The 17,451-nt window shown below is 36.6% G+C and overlaps 1 protein-coding gene across 8 annotated transcripts in view; it reads left to right on the top strand.

Moving 5' to 3' along the window:
- Nucleotides 1–17,451, top strand: part of KDM6A (lysine demethylase 6A) — a 212,931-nt gene that overhangs the window by 56,624 nt on the left and 138,856 nt on the right. For all 8 annotated transcript variants that reach the window (XM_047714914.1, XM_047714912.1, XM_047714918.1 and 5 more), the window contains exon 3: nucleotides 10,615–10,723. In XM_047714914.1, coding sequence (XP_047570870.1) covers nucleotides 10,615–10,723 — 109 coding nt within the window. The remainder of the gene's footprint in view (nucleotides 1–10,614; nucleotides 10,724–17,451) is intronic.

The raw sequence follows: 17,451 nt of genomic DNA, 5'->3' as shown, positions 1-17,451 counted from the left end.
ACTGATTCTTAGTTCTGTATATTCTGAATGTGAATGCTTTCTCACTATATGTGTTGAAAAGTGTATTTTCCCAATTTATGACTTGCCTTCATAGTAGTGTTGTGTGTGTATTTTATAAACTAAAGTCCCAAACATTGATGTCGTTGAATTAACCTTTAACCTTTTTTTCATGACATGCTTTTTTTGGGGTCTATTTTAATTTTAATTTTATTATTTATTTATTTATTTTGATTTTGATTTTTTTTTTAAGATTTTATTTATTTATTCAACAAAGAAAGAGATCACAAGTAGGCAGAGAAGCAGGCAGAGAGAGAGGGCTAAACAGGCTCCCTGCTGTGCAGAGAGCCTAATGTGGGGCTCTATCCCAGGACCCTGAGATCACGACCTGAGCCGAAGGCAGAGGCTTAACCCACTGAGCCACCCAGGCATCCCTGTTTTGGTCTATTTTTAAAGCATTCCTAACCTACCTATGCTAATATCAAAGACATTTTGCTGTTTTTCTTCTTAAACGTTTAGATAAGTTTGCTTTTTTACATTTAGGTCTTCAATCCATCTGGCATAGGTTTTTGTATGTGTAGATGTAGAAGTCTAAAGTCATTTTTGGTTTAGTCCAACCTTTTTTAGTTTTTAGCAGAGTAGTTGTGTTCAGGCTGCTTGAAGCCTTAACCCTTTTTCTTTTATGGCATACATGGAAAAATAGTTTGTATTGATGACCAGGAGAAAGTATTGAAGGCTCTTAAGATTGATGATGGTATATAAACAGTGGCTCTGGTTGATTGGTTGCGGCTGCCCTGGCACCCTGGCTGATTTTTGCCTGGCAGCCCCAGAGGCTGAGGCTACCTCTCTTTCAGCAGCCCTGTTACACATTCCCAGTACATGTGTTAGAGAATGTTCGATATAGAATATGAATCTCAGGGGCACCTGGGTGGCTCAGTCATTAAGCCCCTGCCTCCTCCTGCTCAGGTCATGATCCCAGGGTCCTGGGTTCAAGCCTCGCGTTCAGCTCCCTGCTCAGTGGGAAGCCTGCTTCTCCCTCTCCTGCTTCCCCTGCTTGTGTTCTGTCTCTCGATGTCTTTCTCTCTGTCACATAAATAAAATCTTTAAAAAAATAGAAGAATATGAATCTCAGAAATGGAGGTATATGTATGTTTTTTAGTTTGATAAGGGAGGGAGGGAATTCCAGATCCTAAATCCTGCTGGACTGGTCTAAAATTACACAGGAAAGAAAATGTAATTAGTTAGGTTCTTTCTTGACAACAGAAGAAAATATTGGTGCATGTTTATTGGGTCAGGGGATTTTATTTTATTTTATTTTATTGGGGATTTTCTAATTCTGAGCTTAACGTATATACTGTGAAGGAAGTGGTGGTTGGTTTTGAGAAAATAGGGAACCTTTTACATCAAAAACATGGTGAAGAATTCATAGGCAGATGGAAACTGGGAAGAGATATTCTGCAATAACATTATATGTAAAAGTCTTTTTCATAGAAATAACATCCGACAAATCATTTAGGAAAAACTGTTCATAATCCAATAGAGAAATGTGTGCAGTCTATGAACAGGTTGATAGTTCATGAAAGCAATAGTAAATATTTGGAAAAAAGTAATCAACTGAAAATGAGCACTTTTGGAAGATTACATTGGTTCAGCTTGCTGTTGGGATTATTAAGGCTTAAATTGTGCTTTCTGTTTGTGAGGAATTTATCCTAAAGAAATATAAATTTGCCAGATTATATTCATTGGGTAATAAGAAGAACTTGGTTAACAACCAGTTACTCTCTAGTAGAAACAAATTGTGGTTCAGCTGTTCAGTAAAATGTATGAGTTGTTAATTTTGATGCAGATCTGTATGTTTTGACACAGTAAGCAGGTAATATATTGAATGAAAGAAATAGTACAAATTTTTGTATGCAGTTTTATATAAACTATTTGTATGCATGCATAGAGGAAAGTCTGGAAGGGTGTATTCAGACTGATTAAAAAGTTTTTGTTTTTTTTTAAAGCACTATCTTTTGGGGGAGGGGCCTTTACTGTGTTGCAGTTTCTCTAGTTTTAGGGTTGTTCATTTATTTAGTAGTTAAATCTAAGTGCCTCCTACATATTAGAAACTGTAGAATGCAAAACAGATGATTTTCAGTGGAATTTGTGCTGATAAATGTAATGTCTCCTCTTTCCTTACCCCAGTGGAGTGCTTGGTCATTTCATTCTTTGTGGATTTATGATTATTTGACAAATGCATATGAAACAAATGAATGCATACTTCACTACCAAAGATGTTAACTTGAACTGTGTATATTATAGCAAGTATCCAGGTTATAGCAGGTATAATAGATAAAGTTTTTTTTTTTTTACACCTTTATGCAGATTTGGCCTACTTATTTTTGTTGTAGCTGGCTTTCTTCCTATTTGTATTTTTTTTGAAATCTGAATTAAATGTATATAGCTGAAATGACAGGGGGAGTGATTGCATGTAAGGTTGTCTCTTTATTCCTCTAGATAAATAATAGATCCTGTGGAGTAGCAAGCAAATGAGGCAAAATGTAAGCTGTAATGCCTACTGCTTTATATGGGAAATCATGGGATTACTCTGGGGTTTATTCACAGAAATCACTTTGCTGAAATTCTATCTCATACTTTACTTACCTTCAGATTTTAGAAGTAAATCATTTTAAAGATTATTCAAGACTTAATACACATGCTTGATTTGAATGAGGCTTTATAAATAACTTGACTGTACCCCGTCTGCATGCTGTTGTATTTGGTATGATACAGAAAAAAATTATTTGTAAAATAACAGGTGTTTTGACACAATAGCTTTTTAAAAATTTAATATTGGCCCTCGGGGTGGGTATCTGTGTGTCCATGTGTGAATGTAGAAATCATTAGTCCATTTGGCTGCTTGCATAAACAATAAAGGTTTTAGAGTTAATAGTAATCAAGCAACTTGTTGACAGTTCAGATAGTATGGCCTAGTGTGCTTTATTTTTATTGCAGCTGTATTTGGCCTTTCTTTGCCAAATATACTAAAGAGAGCAATAAGAACACGAGGTGAACTAAGGAGATATAATGTAGAAGATACAAAAAGCAGGGTAAAACTGTATAACATTTTCCATATGTTTTCCACATGTTGTCTGAACTGGTATATTATCCTTTATATATATGAACAGTAGTGCTCTTCTGCTACAAGTGGCTTTTGAATATGGGAACTTGGTTTCTGTTTGTTTGTTTGGGTTGTACGTGTGTTTATTTTAATGTTGCTTTTTATATGATTTAAAATAAAGCAAGGTAAGAAAATTTGGTAAAGTACTGTGAGGCTCAATCTTTCTGTGGCATGTGCGGGACCAGGAAGTGACGATTTTAATGCTGTTCTGCTTGGTGTGGAGGGAGCTAGTTTGTGGGAGTAAGAGGGAGAGTTGATTATGGGGTGTCCTTTATTGGAAATGACTTTTGGGTCCCTAGGCATGGCTTGAGTTGAACAGCTAACTGCTTTAGAGGCTCTGGAACTCCAGGTACTGTTTGAAACCAGCCTCTCCTAATTAGTGACTGTGACCTTGGATGCAGTATTTGTTTTCTCTATGGCTCAGTTTTTCTTTCTGTCTGTGAAGTAGGGTGTCTCTATTTCATAGAGAAATTGTGAGGAGTAAATGAATATATGTAGAGTGCTTAGAATCATGCCTGGTACATATCAAGGACTCATATTAGCTGTCAACACTTTACTTATTAAATTACCCAGTTTTGATTTCAGAGTATAATTTGGTAAGAATATTTTACAATAGCAAAGTATTTTTAAAAGTTTATTTGAAAAGAATGGTATGTAGAATGCCATGATAGTATCTTGCATGATGCTTGCTTACTCATTAGCATCCAGCACATCCACTGAAAGAGTAATAGGTCCAGAGAGGCTGAGAAATCCAGGAGCAAGACTGAAATGCTTAAATTTTGTTATACTGACTTTATTGTGATGCAAAACATGTTGGAAATTGGAGAGAGGGAGATAGGGTACGGTAACAGATGTATGAGTTCTTGTATCTTCTCTAAAATGTTAAGTATGGGTGACAGTTAACTAGATTTCTTTTTCCTTTTTTCTTCATCTTTTTAAAAAATCTTTATTTATGAGAGAGAGAGAGAGCATGTGCGAGAGGGTGTACGAGCAGGGCAGGGGTAGAGACAGAAGGAGAAGCAGACTCCCTGCTGAGCACAGAGCCCAAGCAGAATTTGATCCCAGAACCCTGGGATCATGACCTGAACTGAAGGCAGACACTTAACCATCTGAGCCACCCAGGTGCTCCCCCACCCGCCCGCCCCGCCATCGCCCTTTGCAAAGTAGGCCTCTTGCCCAGTATGGACCTCCAACATGGAACTTGAACTCACAATCCTGAGATGAAGACCTGAGCTGAGATCAAGAGTTGGACACTTGCTTAACCATGCATCCCTCTTTCATCCTTTTTGTGTGTGTTAATGATTATTTCATTAGGTGACTGGGATATTATTGCTCTTGTTTTTGTTTTAAATAAGGAAAGATGGCTGCATACTCATATATTTGTTTAAATAATTCTTAGGGACAGTTCCAGGCTGCTCTAGAAATCCACTGTTCTAAGAACTTAGGTTTTCTGTTTTCCTGTGTTCCATCATCAGCTTTGGCTTCTGACTGACATTTAGGTGCTTCCAGCTAGGGGAAGTAGGAGTTGAAGCAGCGTGTGCTCTTTGTTTGCCATTGGCTAGAGCTTAATCATCAGGCTACACCTACAAGGATGGCAGGGAATCCCAGTATTTATTCTGTAAAAACATGTCTAATTAAGCTTAGGGGTTCTGTTAACAGAGAAAGAGAAGAGAAAGGATATCAGGGTCACCTAGAATCTGAAGCAAGTTGCAAAACAATATTTATATAAATATGTAAATATTAATACTAAGGTAGGAAAAATATATCTGCTTGCATCTGCACAAAATGGTCTTGAATACAGTAGAAAATTAAAAAAAATTTTTTTGCTTCTGGGAAAGGGAACTGGGTGGCTGGGGTTAGGATTAGGAGACAGACTTTTTACTTTATACCCTTTAGAATTGGTGATGTATACATTTTAACTTTTCAAAAATAGTAAACAAAATTAAGTATGGAGGTCTGATATATATAAGTTCAGGGATAAATATGTCATTAAGAACCAATAAGCCTTGGGGAGCCTGGGTGGCTCAGTGGGTTAAAACTTCTGCCTTCGGCTCAGGTCATGATCCCAGCGTCCTGGGATCCAGCTGTGCATCGGGCTCTCTGCTCAGCAGGGAGCCTGCTTCCTCCTCTCTCTCTGCCTGCCTCTCTGCCTGCTTGTGATCTTTCTCTGTGTGTCAAATAAATAAACAAAATCTTAAAAAAAAAAAAAAGAACCAATAAGCCTTAAGATTATAATATTTGTGTGTAACACTTCCCTCATTAAAAAAATTTGGTGAGTGCTGGCTTCGGCAGCACATATACTAAAAAAATGTGGTGAGTTGAAATTTCCAAAAATGATTTAGACTTAGGTAGTTTGAAAAGCAGCCAGGCAAAGGCATTGGGAGTGTCAGGAAAGGGCAAGAATTGTCATTATTTATGAGGCATATTTCTGGGAAAGGTAATCAGCTTTAACAATGCAAACATTTTTAGGGTTTGAGAGAAGCAGGTCAAGATACCGAATTTCTTTAGAAATTTATTATTGAAATTCAAAGTGAATAAACTAATCTTGAAATTAAGTCAGGAGAGATATATGTATATGTGTTCGTGTGTGGATACGTATTATATATAATATTGGACATTGTATGCTTATATTGTGGAAGCCCAAGAAATCTTGAAAAAAACCTGCAGCTCAGAATTAGATCCAAAGTAAGAAGTCTCTTTTCTAACTCCCACTAAGATAGCTTAATAATTTATGCTTTAATTCTTTGTACAGATACAAGCCAAAGATGGCCCATTTAATTTTTGGCATATTTAAGTTTTCCTCTTTTCTGATTGAACAGAATTAAACTTCTTGTAAGTTACACCCATTCATTGGTCTGATGCCTGGAGCTACACAGAGTGCAAATAATCATTTCTGAAGAGACAACTTTTTATTTATTTTTTTTTTTTAAAGATTTTATTTATTTGACAGAGATCACGAGCAGACAGAGAGGCAGGCAGAGAGAGAGAGAGTGAGAGCAGGGAACCAGGCTCCCGTCTGAGCAGAGAGCCCGATGCGGGGCTCGATCCCAGGACCCTGAGATCATGACCCGAGCTGAAAGCAGAGGCCCAACCCACTGAGCCACTCAGGTGCCCCAACTTTTTAAATTTTTGAGTAAAGCTTTAGCATCCTTGATGATTCTCCCCGGTTAAATTTAGTTAAAATATTTTTCATACAGTTTTTCAATCCTTCATCAAAATTGTAGCCCTCTGTAAGTTACCACCTGTTAAAATGTGGCACTCAGAACCTGTGATAATGTTAGAGATCTGGTCAGAGTAGACCTTGGCAAGCTGATTATTGGTGTTGATTTGTATAATATGCTTTATTAATTTGGGTCATGAATGCTTTTTTAGTAGCCATATTTCATGGATGACATGTTGACCTGTAGTCTGCTTAAATCCCTTACAATCCTCTTTTGTAAGTCAACTGGCTGCTGAACCATCTTGTGTATCTGTGGCTGATTTTTAAGAATTAAGGGCAGGACTGCATGCTTGTCTTTATTATAGTCAACCTAAAAGTTTTTCGTTTAAAATCATTGGGTATTTAAATCTACATTAATTTTCAAAATAAATAAATAAATAAATCTACATTAATTTTCTCTATTTTAGCTAATCTCCTAAATTGGAAGAAAAATCATTTATTTAAAAGTTGCCTATATTTAACAATTCTAAAATATTAACAAGTGTCCTGTTTTAGGTAAGCCCTGACCAGTTCATCATACAAGACTATAATGTTTAAGCATTTTTAATGTTAACATTAAAACAGCACATGTTACACGTCTGTGTTCGTAAGCTCTAAGCTTCATTTGTCAAGGTTTAGAAATAGAGGATAATGATAATATCACTGTTTTGAGATAACTGATTTTTCAGATAATAAAAATAAAGCAGATACTGAGCATAAATTATATTAAACATTGTGGAAAATGGTACTGTAATGGGAGGAAGACATTGAAGTTCTCTACCTAGCTGGGAGGATCTTAGTGTACTCTCCTTTGATTCTGGTATTTAACGATTAACTTTATTTTCATTCTCATTGTTTTTTCCAGTAGGTGGTAGGGATTATGGGTGTATATGTCACTAACTATAAACAACCATAGGATGTAACAGTGATTTTTGTGAAAGGCATTGTTCATCCCCAGTGCAGGATACTTCATTATTTTTATAGGCTTTTCATTTATAAACAGAAATTTTGCTTTCCTGATATGTAGCATAGGGATCAAATATTCAATTAGTTTTAAACTTTAAAAAACATCTAGCTCTACTCTGCCCATTAACATGTGTCTGTTTAAATAGAAATAAAAAAATAAAAATTAAAATGAAATAATTTAAAAATTGACTTGTTGACTCCTGCTAGCCATGTTTTAAGTGCTCAGTAGCCACATGTGTCTAGTAGGTAGCTTATTGGGCAACACAGATGATAGAACATTTTTATCATTGTAGAAAGTGCTCTATTGAATGATGCTGATATAAACACAGATGATTTAAATGCAAATTTCTGACTATCCTCACATTGAAGGTAGGGTGAATCCTAGAGGAAATCATAATAATTCTTTAAATGACTTTTATGAGAATAGAAATGTTATAGGTTAATTATGAAAAATCTAGAAAATATAGGGAAGTAAAAATAACAAAATAAAGTTTCTACATGACTTTCTATTCTTAACATTTGTTTTATATTCTCGTCCTTTTTCTTCCTCCACACGTGTGTACACGTGGGGATGATTTTACTTGTGCACATTGAGCAAGAATATAAAAGTAACCATTTTAACAGTAAACATTTTTGCTTTATAGAAGTTTCCTAAACTTTGTTCTAAATCTAAACTATCTTCTAGGGATGCCTGGGTGACTCGGTTGGGCAGCTGCCTTCGGGTCAGGTCATGATCCTGGCGTCCTGGGATCGAGTCCCACATCAGGCTCCTTGCGATGGAGCCCCGAGTCGGGCTCTCTTCTCAGCGGGGAGCCTGCTTCCCCCCTCTCTCTTCTGCCTCCTCTCTGCCTACTTGTGATCTCTCTCTACGTGTCAAATAAATTAATAAAATCTTAAAAAAAAACTATCTTCTATGTTTGTAGTTAGCCTTTTGACTAAAAGTGTTACTATAAAAATACTGTCTCATTCTGGATTATTGTATGAGTTAAGAGTATTGGAAATTATCTCCAGTTATTTATTTTCCTTTAAATGCTCTTTAAAAAATAGTATTTGCCTGTATCTAATATCAGCATTTACCTCAAACACTTCAAATAAATTCATGAAGTTTCACTATGAAATGGTGACACAAGGCACTTGGAAACTTTATTCTGACGTTTTGCTCATCTTCATCCCATTTGGTATTTGGCTCTATCAGCATCATCTTTGACCACCAACATTAGCTCGTAGGTGTGTGCTGGCTTTGTTGGAAATTATTATGAATTTGTTAATGAAGCTTGAGAGTATGGGTAGGCGAATTTAAAATCTGCCCATTCTGGTTTTTACCTTATGTTAATGCTTTATGATAATCAGAGTTATGTATAGTATTCATTTTAGATGTGTTCCTTTGTTTTATGGGAAGTGGAAGATAAGGCAGTAAGTGATCATGGTAGTGGAGTTACGGCATGGTGGTAAGACGGAAGTATAGGTATTGGCATCTTTTTGCTTAAATCATTACATTTCTTCATGTTTATATCTTGAATCCTTTTTCACTATCAAACCATATTTGCTTATAAATTTAATGCTGATCAGCAATAAGAAATTACCAGGGAGGAGTAGGAAAGTTTTCTAAATAACTAAGAGTTTAAGAAAAAAAATAACTATTTTAATTGAGTGTTTAATTTACAGTGGCATTAGCTTTAAAGTCACTCATTTAATGTAAAATTAAGAATTGTAATGGTGTAGCCCAGTAATTTTGTGAATTTCTCTGGTATTAAAAAGTACTGAAATATATTGTATTTTTGTGCACTTAACCATCTGCCGGATAGGATTATATATGACGTAAATAGGATCTTGAAATTTCATGCCTCCAAATTATAGTAATTTCTGACACTTCAGTGTAGTATTCAGACTCTTTTAATTATAGGGAAGCAGAATGAATAGTTTCTCATGGTTGTGATTTGGTACATATGCACATGTAGATAGCTAAGAGTGGAGTAAGAACTGAAGACAGCCCTTTGTAAAATGTCAGGCTTTAAGGATAGTAAAGTCATCCCAGAATTTGTCTTGTTTAGGATGGCTTCTCCAAACTTGATAAGTATGTATGTATGTATGTGCTTTGCATAGGTAAATTTTAGGATATACATTTTGAAACTGTCCATCAGAGGCCCTATATTTTACAAGAGAGTAAAAAGCAAAACATTTTAAGTGGGTACTTTGCATCAAATGCTCTTGAAGTGATGGTGAAAGGGATTATTTAGTAACAGAAACTATTCTAGTTCCTTTCTTTGTGGGTACCAAATCTGGGAATGTACCCAGAGATTTGAGAAATCCTATACATTTCTTTCTTTAGTGACTCCAGGACACATTCTAACACATAAGAACATTGTAAATTGTTAGCAGGTAACTTTTGACAAAACTATTTGGGAAGCTTGAAATAATCTTGAAAGAGAGCTTTTTACTTACCGAAGGAGAAAGTAAAGAAGCAATTATTAAGTACCTATGGAATGCTAAGCAGTGTGATAAATGCTTAGAGAAGTATTCTGAATTGAATCCTTTTGTCTGCCCTCTGAGTGTTATTAAAACGGAGAGGCAGAGAGGATAAGTTCCCCAGGATCTCCTGTAGCCAATGAGAACTGAAATTTGTTAAGACTCCAGAAGTCTGTTCTTTCCATTGTTCATTTTCTCTTGCAGTCTCTGGGATTACAAAAAAAAAGAATAATATCCTTAAAATAGTATGTTATTTTTTTATTCAGGGAAGAAATAGTGAGAGTGAGTACATTTACATGTATTCGAGTAAGGGTGAGATGAAGACTAGAGTTAGAGTGGGATTAAAGCACATCACGAGAAGACGCTTGAAAGGCAGTTTATGGTAGGTTAAACTGATAGAGGTTATGACAAAAAGTTGTTCAGTATAAATGGTAGCTATTATTCTTACTCTGGAGATTATCTGAATTTTTACATAATTGAATAAAGTTCTTTCAGTGTGTGGGAAAGATGGATATTATCTGTTTATATCAACAGGTACCACCATAATAGTTTAGATGTGCAGCTTATGAATAAAGTTATCAAAGTGCTCCGTATTTGGCAAGTATTTCTCTTTTAGATAGGAAAAGCACTTATGCCATGACTTAGTGGCTCTTCAAATAAATACTTAGGTATCTAAAGAACACTGCATTGACTGTGTCTGAGGTTGAAATGAAATATATTGATTTCTTGGGTGATTGAATAGAGGATATACGCATTACCTCAGGAAGGGAATACATTTTAGGGTTTTACCTTTTTCTTAAATGTTTGTATTTTTTATTTCTAGGCTGTTCGCTGCTACGAATCTCTAATCTTAAAAGCTGAAGGAAAAGTGGAGTCTGATTTCTTTTGTCAATTAGGTCACTTCAACCTCTTATTGGAAGATTATCCAAAAGGTAATTTTTTCCCTTATTCATTACTATTTGATTTATATATATTTAAAATAATTATAATTGTTTGTATTCTACCGAGGATACTACCGTTTTTATTTCTAAGAAATTGTAAGCTTGTGAACATCCTAAACAATGAGGAAGAAAAATGGGGTAGATAGAAATGTGAAAAATTCATGTAACTCTATGTAAATTATCAGTAAGTTGACCAGTTTAACTGATAACCATCACCTACCTGTGCACTACCATTTTGTTCTACCTTGTGAAAAATCCCTGCCCTTTAAAAGCCCTTTAAAAGCCCTTTAAAAGCTCTACCATAGTAGACAGTGAGCCATAGGGGTGCCTGGGTGGCTTAGTCATTAAGCATTTGCCTTTGGCTCAGGTCATGATCCCAGGGTCCTGGCATCCAGCCTCACATTGGGCTCCCTGCTCAGCAAGGAGTCTGCTTCTCCCTCTGTCTCACCCCCTTGCTTCTGCTTGCTTGCTCTCTTAAAATGTAAGATCTTTAAAGAAAAAAGAAATAAAAGGTGAGCCATGGATCGACACTTTGAAGAAATAACAGAGACTCAATATTTCCCCTCTTTATCCTGACTGTAAAACTTCCATTTTAGCTAGAAAATAATTTGAATGAAAGTCTGGTCTGTAGTCATTGTAAAGATAAGCAGTGCAGAGAGACGATCATATAATGAGCTTGAGCATTGGAGAAAACAGGTTTTTTATTCACTTGAAATTTTTTTCCTGTAAAAAATGAGTTAAATAATTCAAGGCAGTCCCCTAAGATGTGTCCCTTTTGTAGTACCATGCTGCTGATGCAGACCACAATTCAGTTAGGAAGAGAAAGCACCCCCAAATACCACCCACTCTTCCAATATCAAAGGCAAAACCCATAGCAAAGAAAAATTGTATCCTTATAAACAAGAACATTTTAACCTTCTGATGATAGTGAACATCTGTATGTGGACCAGATAAACATGGTATACTTGTTTTCCACAACTTTATTTAGTGGGCAGAACAGCTGGCATGTTTCAGGGCTGGACTGAAGGATTGTTGCTGTTTAATGTTGATATTTTATAATGCCACTTTCATATTAGGTCAAGTGAGCACTTTTCCTAGTGAAAATTCAGTTTTTGTTTGAGACAGGTGTAATATATGTGGGGTTTGAAGTTAGGCTTATTTCTCAGCTCATCTCCATTGTTTACAGTGGCATCATTGTTAGCATAATGTATATATGACCCCAGAGCTTCAGTCTTCTAATCTGAAAAGCCAGAGATAAAGGGGTTTGGAGATTGTTATGTGAAGCTGGTTAGTACTTACGAAATGGCTTCAGGATAATAGGTATTAATAATTACTTAACACTGTTAGATTTTTTAATTAAGACTAACTTATTTAAAGGAAACTGTTTTACACAAAAATAAACAAATTCTCTCTACAATATAATTTTTTAATTCTGCATCTTGGAGAGCATGCTATTGTGTGTGTGTGTGTACATATATACACACATATATACATATATAATACTCTTTAAAACTTTATTAACCTATGAACTTAACTGTATTTTCCATTTATAAAATGGTTGGCTGTAAGGGTATGAGTCTAGGGATATTTGTTTTATTCTTTCCTGGTTTTTTTTGGAGGTAAGGTGGGACATGTGGCAAACTAGCTGGCAGGGAGTAATCTAATAAGATGGGAGCCGAGAACGGTAACTTAAGGATTTAAGTCCTTGAAAAGAGGTGCTCTGAGACCCATTTACTGTCATGTAGATGAACTGGCCATTGATAGCTAGGCAGTAGTTCAGTTATTTGTAATAGGAAGAAGAGGAAGGTGAGAATGGATGCAGAGGTGTATATATATGTATGTATGTATGTATGTATTTTAGTATGTTGTAGTATTTCAAGCTGATGGCTTCTGTTTCTTTGATTTTTTTCTTTAATTTTCCTTGAGTCTTTATTGACCATATTTCCAAGTTACAGAAAAATTCCTTTTTACATACTAATTATTGAATTCTTTCTGTCCACTCTTCACCATCTTCCTGTAAGTTCAAAATTAGAGCCCAACTCTAGTAGGCCTGTCCACACTCCCATCACCCCTACCACCAGTTTATGGAGACATTGTTAGCTCAGGCTGCTTCCTACTTCTCTCTTTGGAACCCACTGCAAGGTTAGAATCTCCAGCTCCAGCCAAATAGACATTTAATTTTGGAGAACAGATTATAAACCATAACTTTTTAGGGAGTACACATAAGCCATACAGTGAACATGTGAGTAAATTGCTCAGGTATAGGTATGTAGGGGACTTATTGGCCCATTATTCTGAAGACACTTCTTTAGTTATAGTACTGAGTCCTCTTCTTTGTGTGAAATTTTCTGAGCTTGGGGTTCCTTGTGAAAAACTGCTTCTACTTTTGAAGTACAAAATGGTAGAATCTGTTTTGTGTACATTTTGGACTGTACTTTTTGTCCTTGTCATTGTGATACCATCTTGCTTCCTGCCTTATAGGAATTCCTAAACATTTCTGATCTGCAGATGGTATACTTTATCATTACTGTTACGGATTTATTCTTAAAAAACATTTTCTGTCATGTCAGATGAATTTGAAACAGAAGGAAAAAAAGATTTCCTAAAAAAGTTTTTTTTTTTTTTTTTTTTTTTTAAAGCCTTTCTGGTTGTAATATGTTTGAAGAGTTTAAAAAAAAATTTCTGTCACTTGATTTGGTCATTTGGCTTCTAGGAATTTATTCTTAAAAACTGATTGGTTAGGGGCGCCAGGGTGGCTTAGTCGGTCAGTGAAGTCTCAGTGCTCTTGGCCTGTTTGTGGGTTGGATTCCTCTGGATTGAGTTCAGCATACAGGATATTTAGTAAGGAGTGCCTTTAGGATAAGCACTTGTGGAAGGTAGAGGGGAAAGAATTGGATTGAAAAGAGGAAGGATTGGACAGAGGTGAGAAGTTAAGCTGTGACAGCCTTGGCCAACTCCATGTGGAGCCTTGGAGCTAGAATGGCCCTTCAGAGCTATCCCAAGTTGGGCAAAGATGACCAGGTCTTTATACTCCATCCTTTTGATACTCGGTATGGGCCAGCCTGGGAGGGAGTGTGACTTGGGCAAGACGGCTCTGCACCTAAAGCAGCTCACTGTTAGAGGCTGTCTGCAGGCAGGACTCCTGATATTCCTTCCTAGAAGCGAGATTTGAATGGTTTTTTAGAGTCTCCTGTATCTCCTTTGCCACTCCTAACCCTGAAACTAACTCATTAGCCTTTGCTGAACCAAACAGCTGATGGCACTGTTAGACTGCCTTAAGCCATGAGATGGGGCAGTGATTTCTCTTCTTTGGGTTGGAAAACAACCTGAGAGATGGAGAACCTTGGACTGAAGGACAGGCGTATATATTCTTGCAGATATATGTGATGGACCTTAGGAGTAGTATAATAGAAATTATATGTAATATCTGTAAATACGTGTGGCAAATTCTAGGTAAGGACAATCACTAAGTTAATTACTTAGAAAATTAAGTAGCAAATTATCTCAGAGTACACATCCAAATTCTAAAAAGAAATTATGAGGTAGGAGACTCGGGAAATAGTAAGAAATCCTGAAGCAAAACAGTTAGTTGAAGGGGAGATATAGTAATAACTCATTCCTGATATTAGCATGAATACCATGAAAATTAAAAAAAAATAGTTTCTTTGTGTGGTTTGTTGTGAGCTGGAAGTTTTCTCTGAAATTCCCTCCAGTGATTGATTTTTTTCTCCCTTTCCTCCTTCCTTCAAGTAATTTTCTCATTTTGTTGCATTGTCTGTCAGTTTTGGACAAAATAAATTTTGGTTGTTTTAGTAGCTCAGTAGTTACAGATGGCTAGGGTGAGTTTGATGCTAAGAGTTGCTAATGTGAAGAAGTCTTAAGTCAGAGTTGGTGAGCTCTCTTTGTCTTCTCTTTGTCGTTCTTGGGTAGAATGACAAGACTCCATCCTAGGATATATAAAATACAAGAACATAGAGTGGGTATTTTCCAATAATAGATCTTATTGGCTTCTTCAGAAATTACCATTTTCCTAATCCTTCCATGATTTCCTCTTTATTTTATTATTATTTTTTTAATAGATTTTATTTATTTATTTGACAGAGAGAGATCACAAGCAGGCAGAGAGGCAGGCAGAGAGAGAGGAGGAAGCAGGCTCCCTGCTGAGCAGAGAGCCCGATGCGGGGCTCGATCCCAGGACCCTGAGATCATGACCTGAGCCGAAGGCAGCGGCTTAACCCACTGAGCCACCCAGGCGCCCCTGATTTCCTCTTTATTGTTGTAGCTGTTAGAACTGAAGGTTGTGATTCTTTTTTTTTTTTTTTCTTTAAGATTTATTTATTTATATGAGAAAGAGAGAGTGCGCACGTGTCTGTACAAGTTGGGGAGAGGCAAAGGGAGAGGGATAGAAGGAATCCCAGGCAGACTCCCTGCTGAGTGTGGAGCCCTGTGTGACCCTGGGGCTCCATCCCATGACCCATGAGATCATGACCTTAGTAGAAATCACAAGTCAGGCACTTAACCAACTGAGCCAGCCAGGCACCACTGAAGGTTGTGATTCTTTTACTCTTTGTTTAAAACTCGTTTCAGATAGAATCATTGGAATTAGTTTGCTTTGTATATATTTTTGCTATACAATACAAATTTGTGTTGAGATAGTAAAATAAAATGAAATAAACATCCAAAATACTGACCTATACAGGCATATAATATCCATGGATATTACTTATGTCTCTAAAAACCCATTACAGTCAAGGTGATTGTTCATATGTGGTCATAGCATTTACTCATTGCACCCTATTTCTTTGTATAACTTCATTTAAATGTATTTAGTGGTTTTCAAACTGTGATATCTATGTTTAAAAATGAATCACCAGTACTTCCACTCCTTCCATTGCAATTTGGGAATCACAAGTTTTATTCAGTTCACTCATGGTCTAGAATTAGAAAATGCATTTGAGAAGTATCCAAGAAAGCAAAACAGTGACCGTAACTGAGGTTGTCAGAATCCTATGTCTAGGCAATAAGCACAAGTTATAGTAGCTTAAAGAACCAGAGAGCTGTTGCAGAACACATTGAAGGAACTCAAAACATATACTTTGTTTCTGTTATAGTAAGCCAAATGTGAGGTGCTAAAGATCTTGAGGAGTATATTAATTTTTTAAAGGTTTTATTTATTTTAAAGAAAGAGAGATGTGAGAGCAAGGGCAGGAGCAGAGGGAAATAACCTCCAGTGGAGTCTGACATGGGACTCGATCCCACCACTCCGAGATCATGACCTGATCCGAAACCAAGAGTCAGATGCTTAACCAACTGAGCCACCCAGGTGCTCCAGATATATTAATTTAATAATGGCAGTGTGCATTAATTATAGTTGAAAGTCTCAGTGAAGGTGCTGATGAAGCAGTAAAAGATTATTTGTTTCTTAGCTTTTCCAACTTTCTGTCTGGTTGAATCTGTGATACTAAATCTTTGCAAATGTGTGGAGAAAAGGAGATGGGAACAAAGGTCTGTTGTGGATACTGTTCACAGGGTTTCTCAAATGTTAGCATGTGTTTAATATGTATTAATGCTGCATAAAAGGGAAAAGATGTGTTTTACGCAATCACAATTTGAGAGGCAGAAAGGTGCTAGTGAGCAGAATAAATCAGTCATTTACATAAAATGAAAGTTAATAGAAGCTCTCTAAGATATCATTTATCTAGGGTATAAATGTAACCTTTCAGTCTAGCCTCGGATAACAAACAAAATAAATCAAATAAATCTGTTGACCTAATAACTTTAGGCAACCACAGCCTGTTCTGGCCTAAAGAACGCAGTCAGTGCAACTGACAAATTTGAAGCATGTCAAAGAAGTACATCCTTCCATACCTAGAAACATTGGGGGGTGAAAACAGAAATGCTGAGTTTTGTCTGCAGTTAGTACACAGTCTAATATTAGGAATATAGACTGCATTTTAAACCTTCCTTCCTTGCATTTCTGTTGCATGTAACTCTGCAGAAGGTTCCCTTTTTTCTGGCAAGGCTATCACCTTTAAACTACATTGTTGTTTCTTTTCATCCCGCACTGCACCTATGGACTTGTCATCAGGTACACTGTCTTTCTCTTGTTCTGATAACCTTAACTCAAAACCATAATACTTCCAAGCATGAAGTTTCTGTTATCTACTGAATCTGTCTTAACTCTCTTTACTCCCTCACTGTATTTCTCTGAAAATCTCTCTTTTTAAAATTCCAGACAAAGAAATCATTCTTCAGTTACACCTTATTCTTTTACTGAAAAAACTCTTTAGGCTGCTTGTAACTTACAAGGAATTAACTTGAATCAAATAGCTGGATGTCAGGGCACCTGGGTGGCTCAGTGGGTTAAAGCCTCTGCCTTCACCTCAGGTCATGATCTCAGGGTCCTGGGATCAAGCCCCGAATCAGGCTCTCTGCTCAGTGGGGAGCCTGCCTCCCTCTCTCTCTGCCTGCCTTTCTACCTACTTGTGATCTCTCTCTCTGTGTTAAATAAATAAATAAAATCTTTAAAAAAAATACAGCTGGATGTCCACTCATCATCAGGGAAATGTAAATCAGAACTATAGTGAGATCGCACCTCACATCTGACAGAATGGCCAGAATCAACAACACAAGAAATAACGTGTGGGTGAGAATGGTGGACAAAAGGGAACCCTTGTTCATGGTTGGTGGGAGTGCAAACTGGTGCAGCGACTCTTGAG

Source organism: Lutra lutra, chromosome X, assembly GCF_902655055.1.
Source record: "Lutra lutra chromosome X, mLutLut1.2, whole genome shotgun sequence".
NCBI classification, from domain to species: Eukaryota; Metazoa; Chordata; class Mammalia; order Carnivora; family Mustelidae; genus Lutra; species Lutra lutra.
The sequence above is the reverse complement of the archived record's forward strand: the minus strand, read 5'-3'. Positions and strand labels throughout refer to the sequence as shown.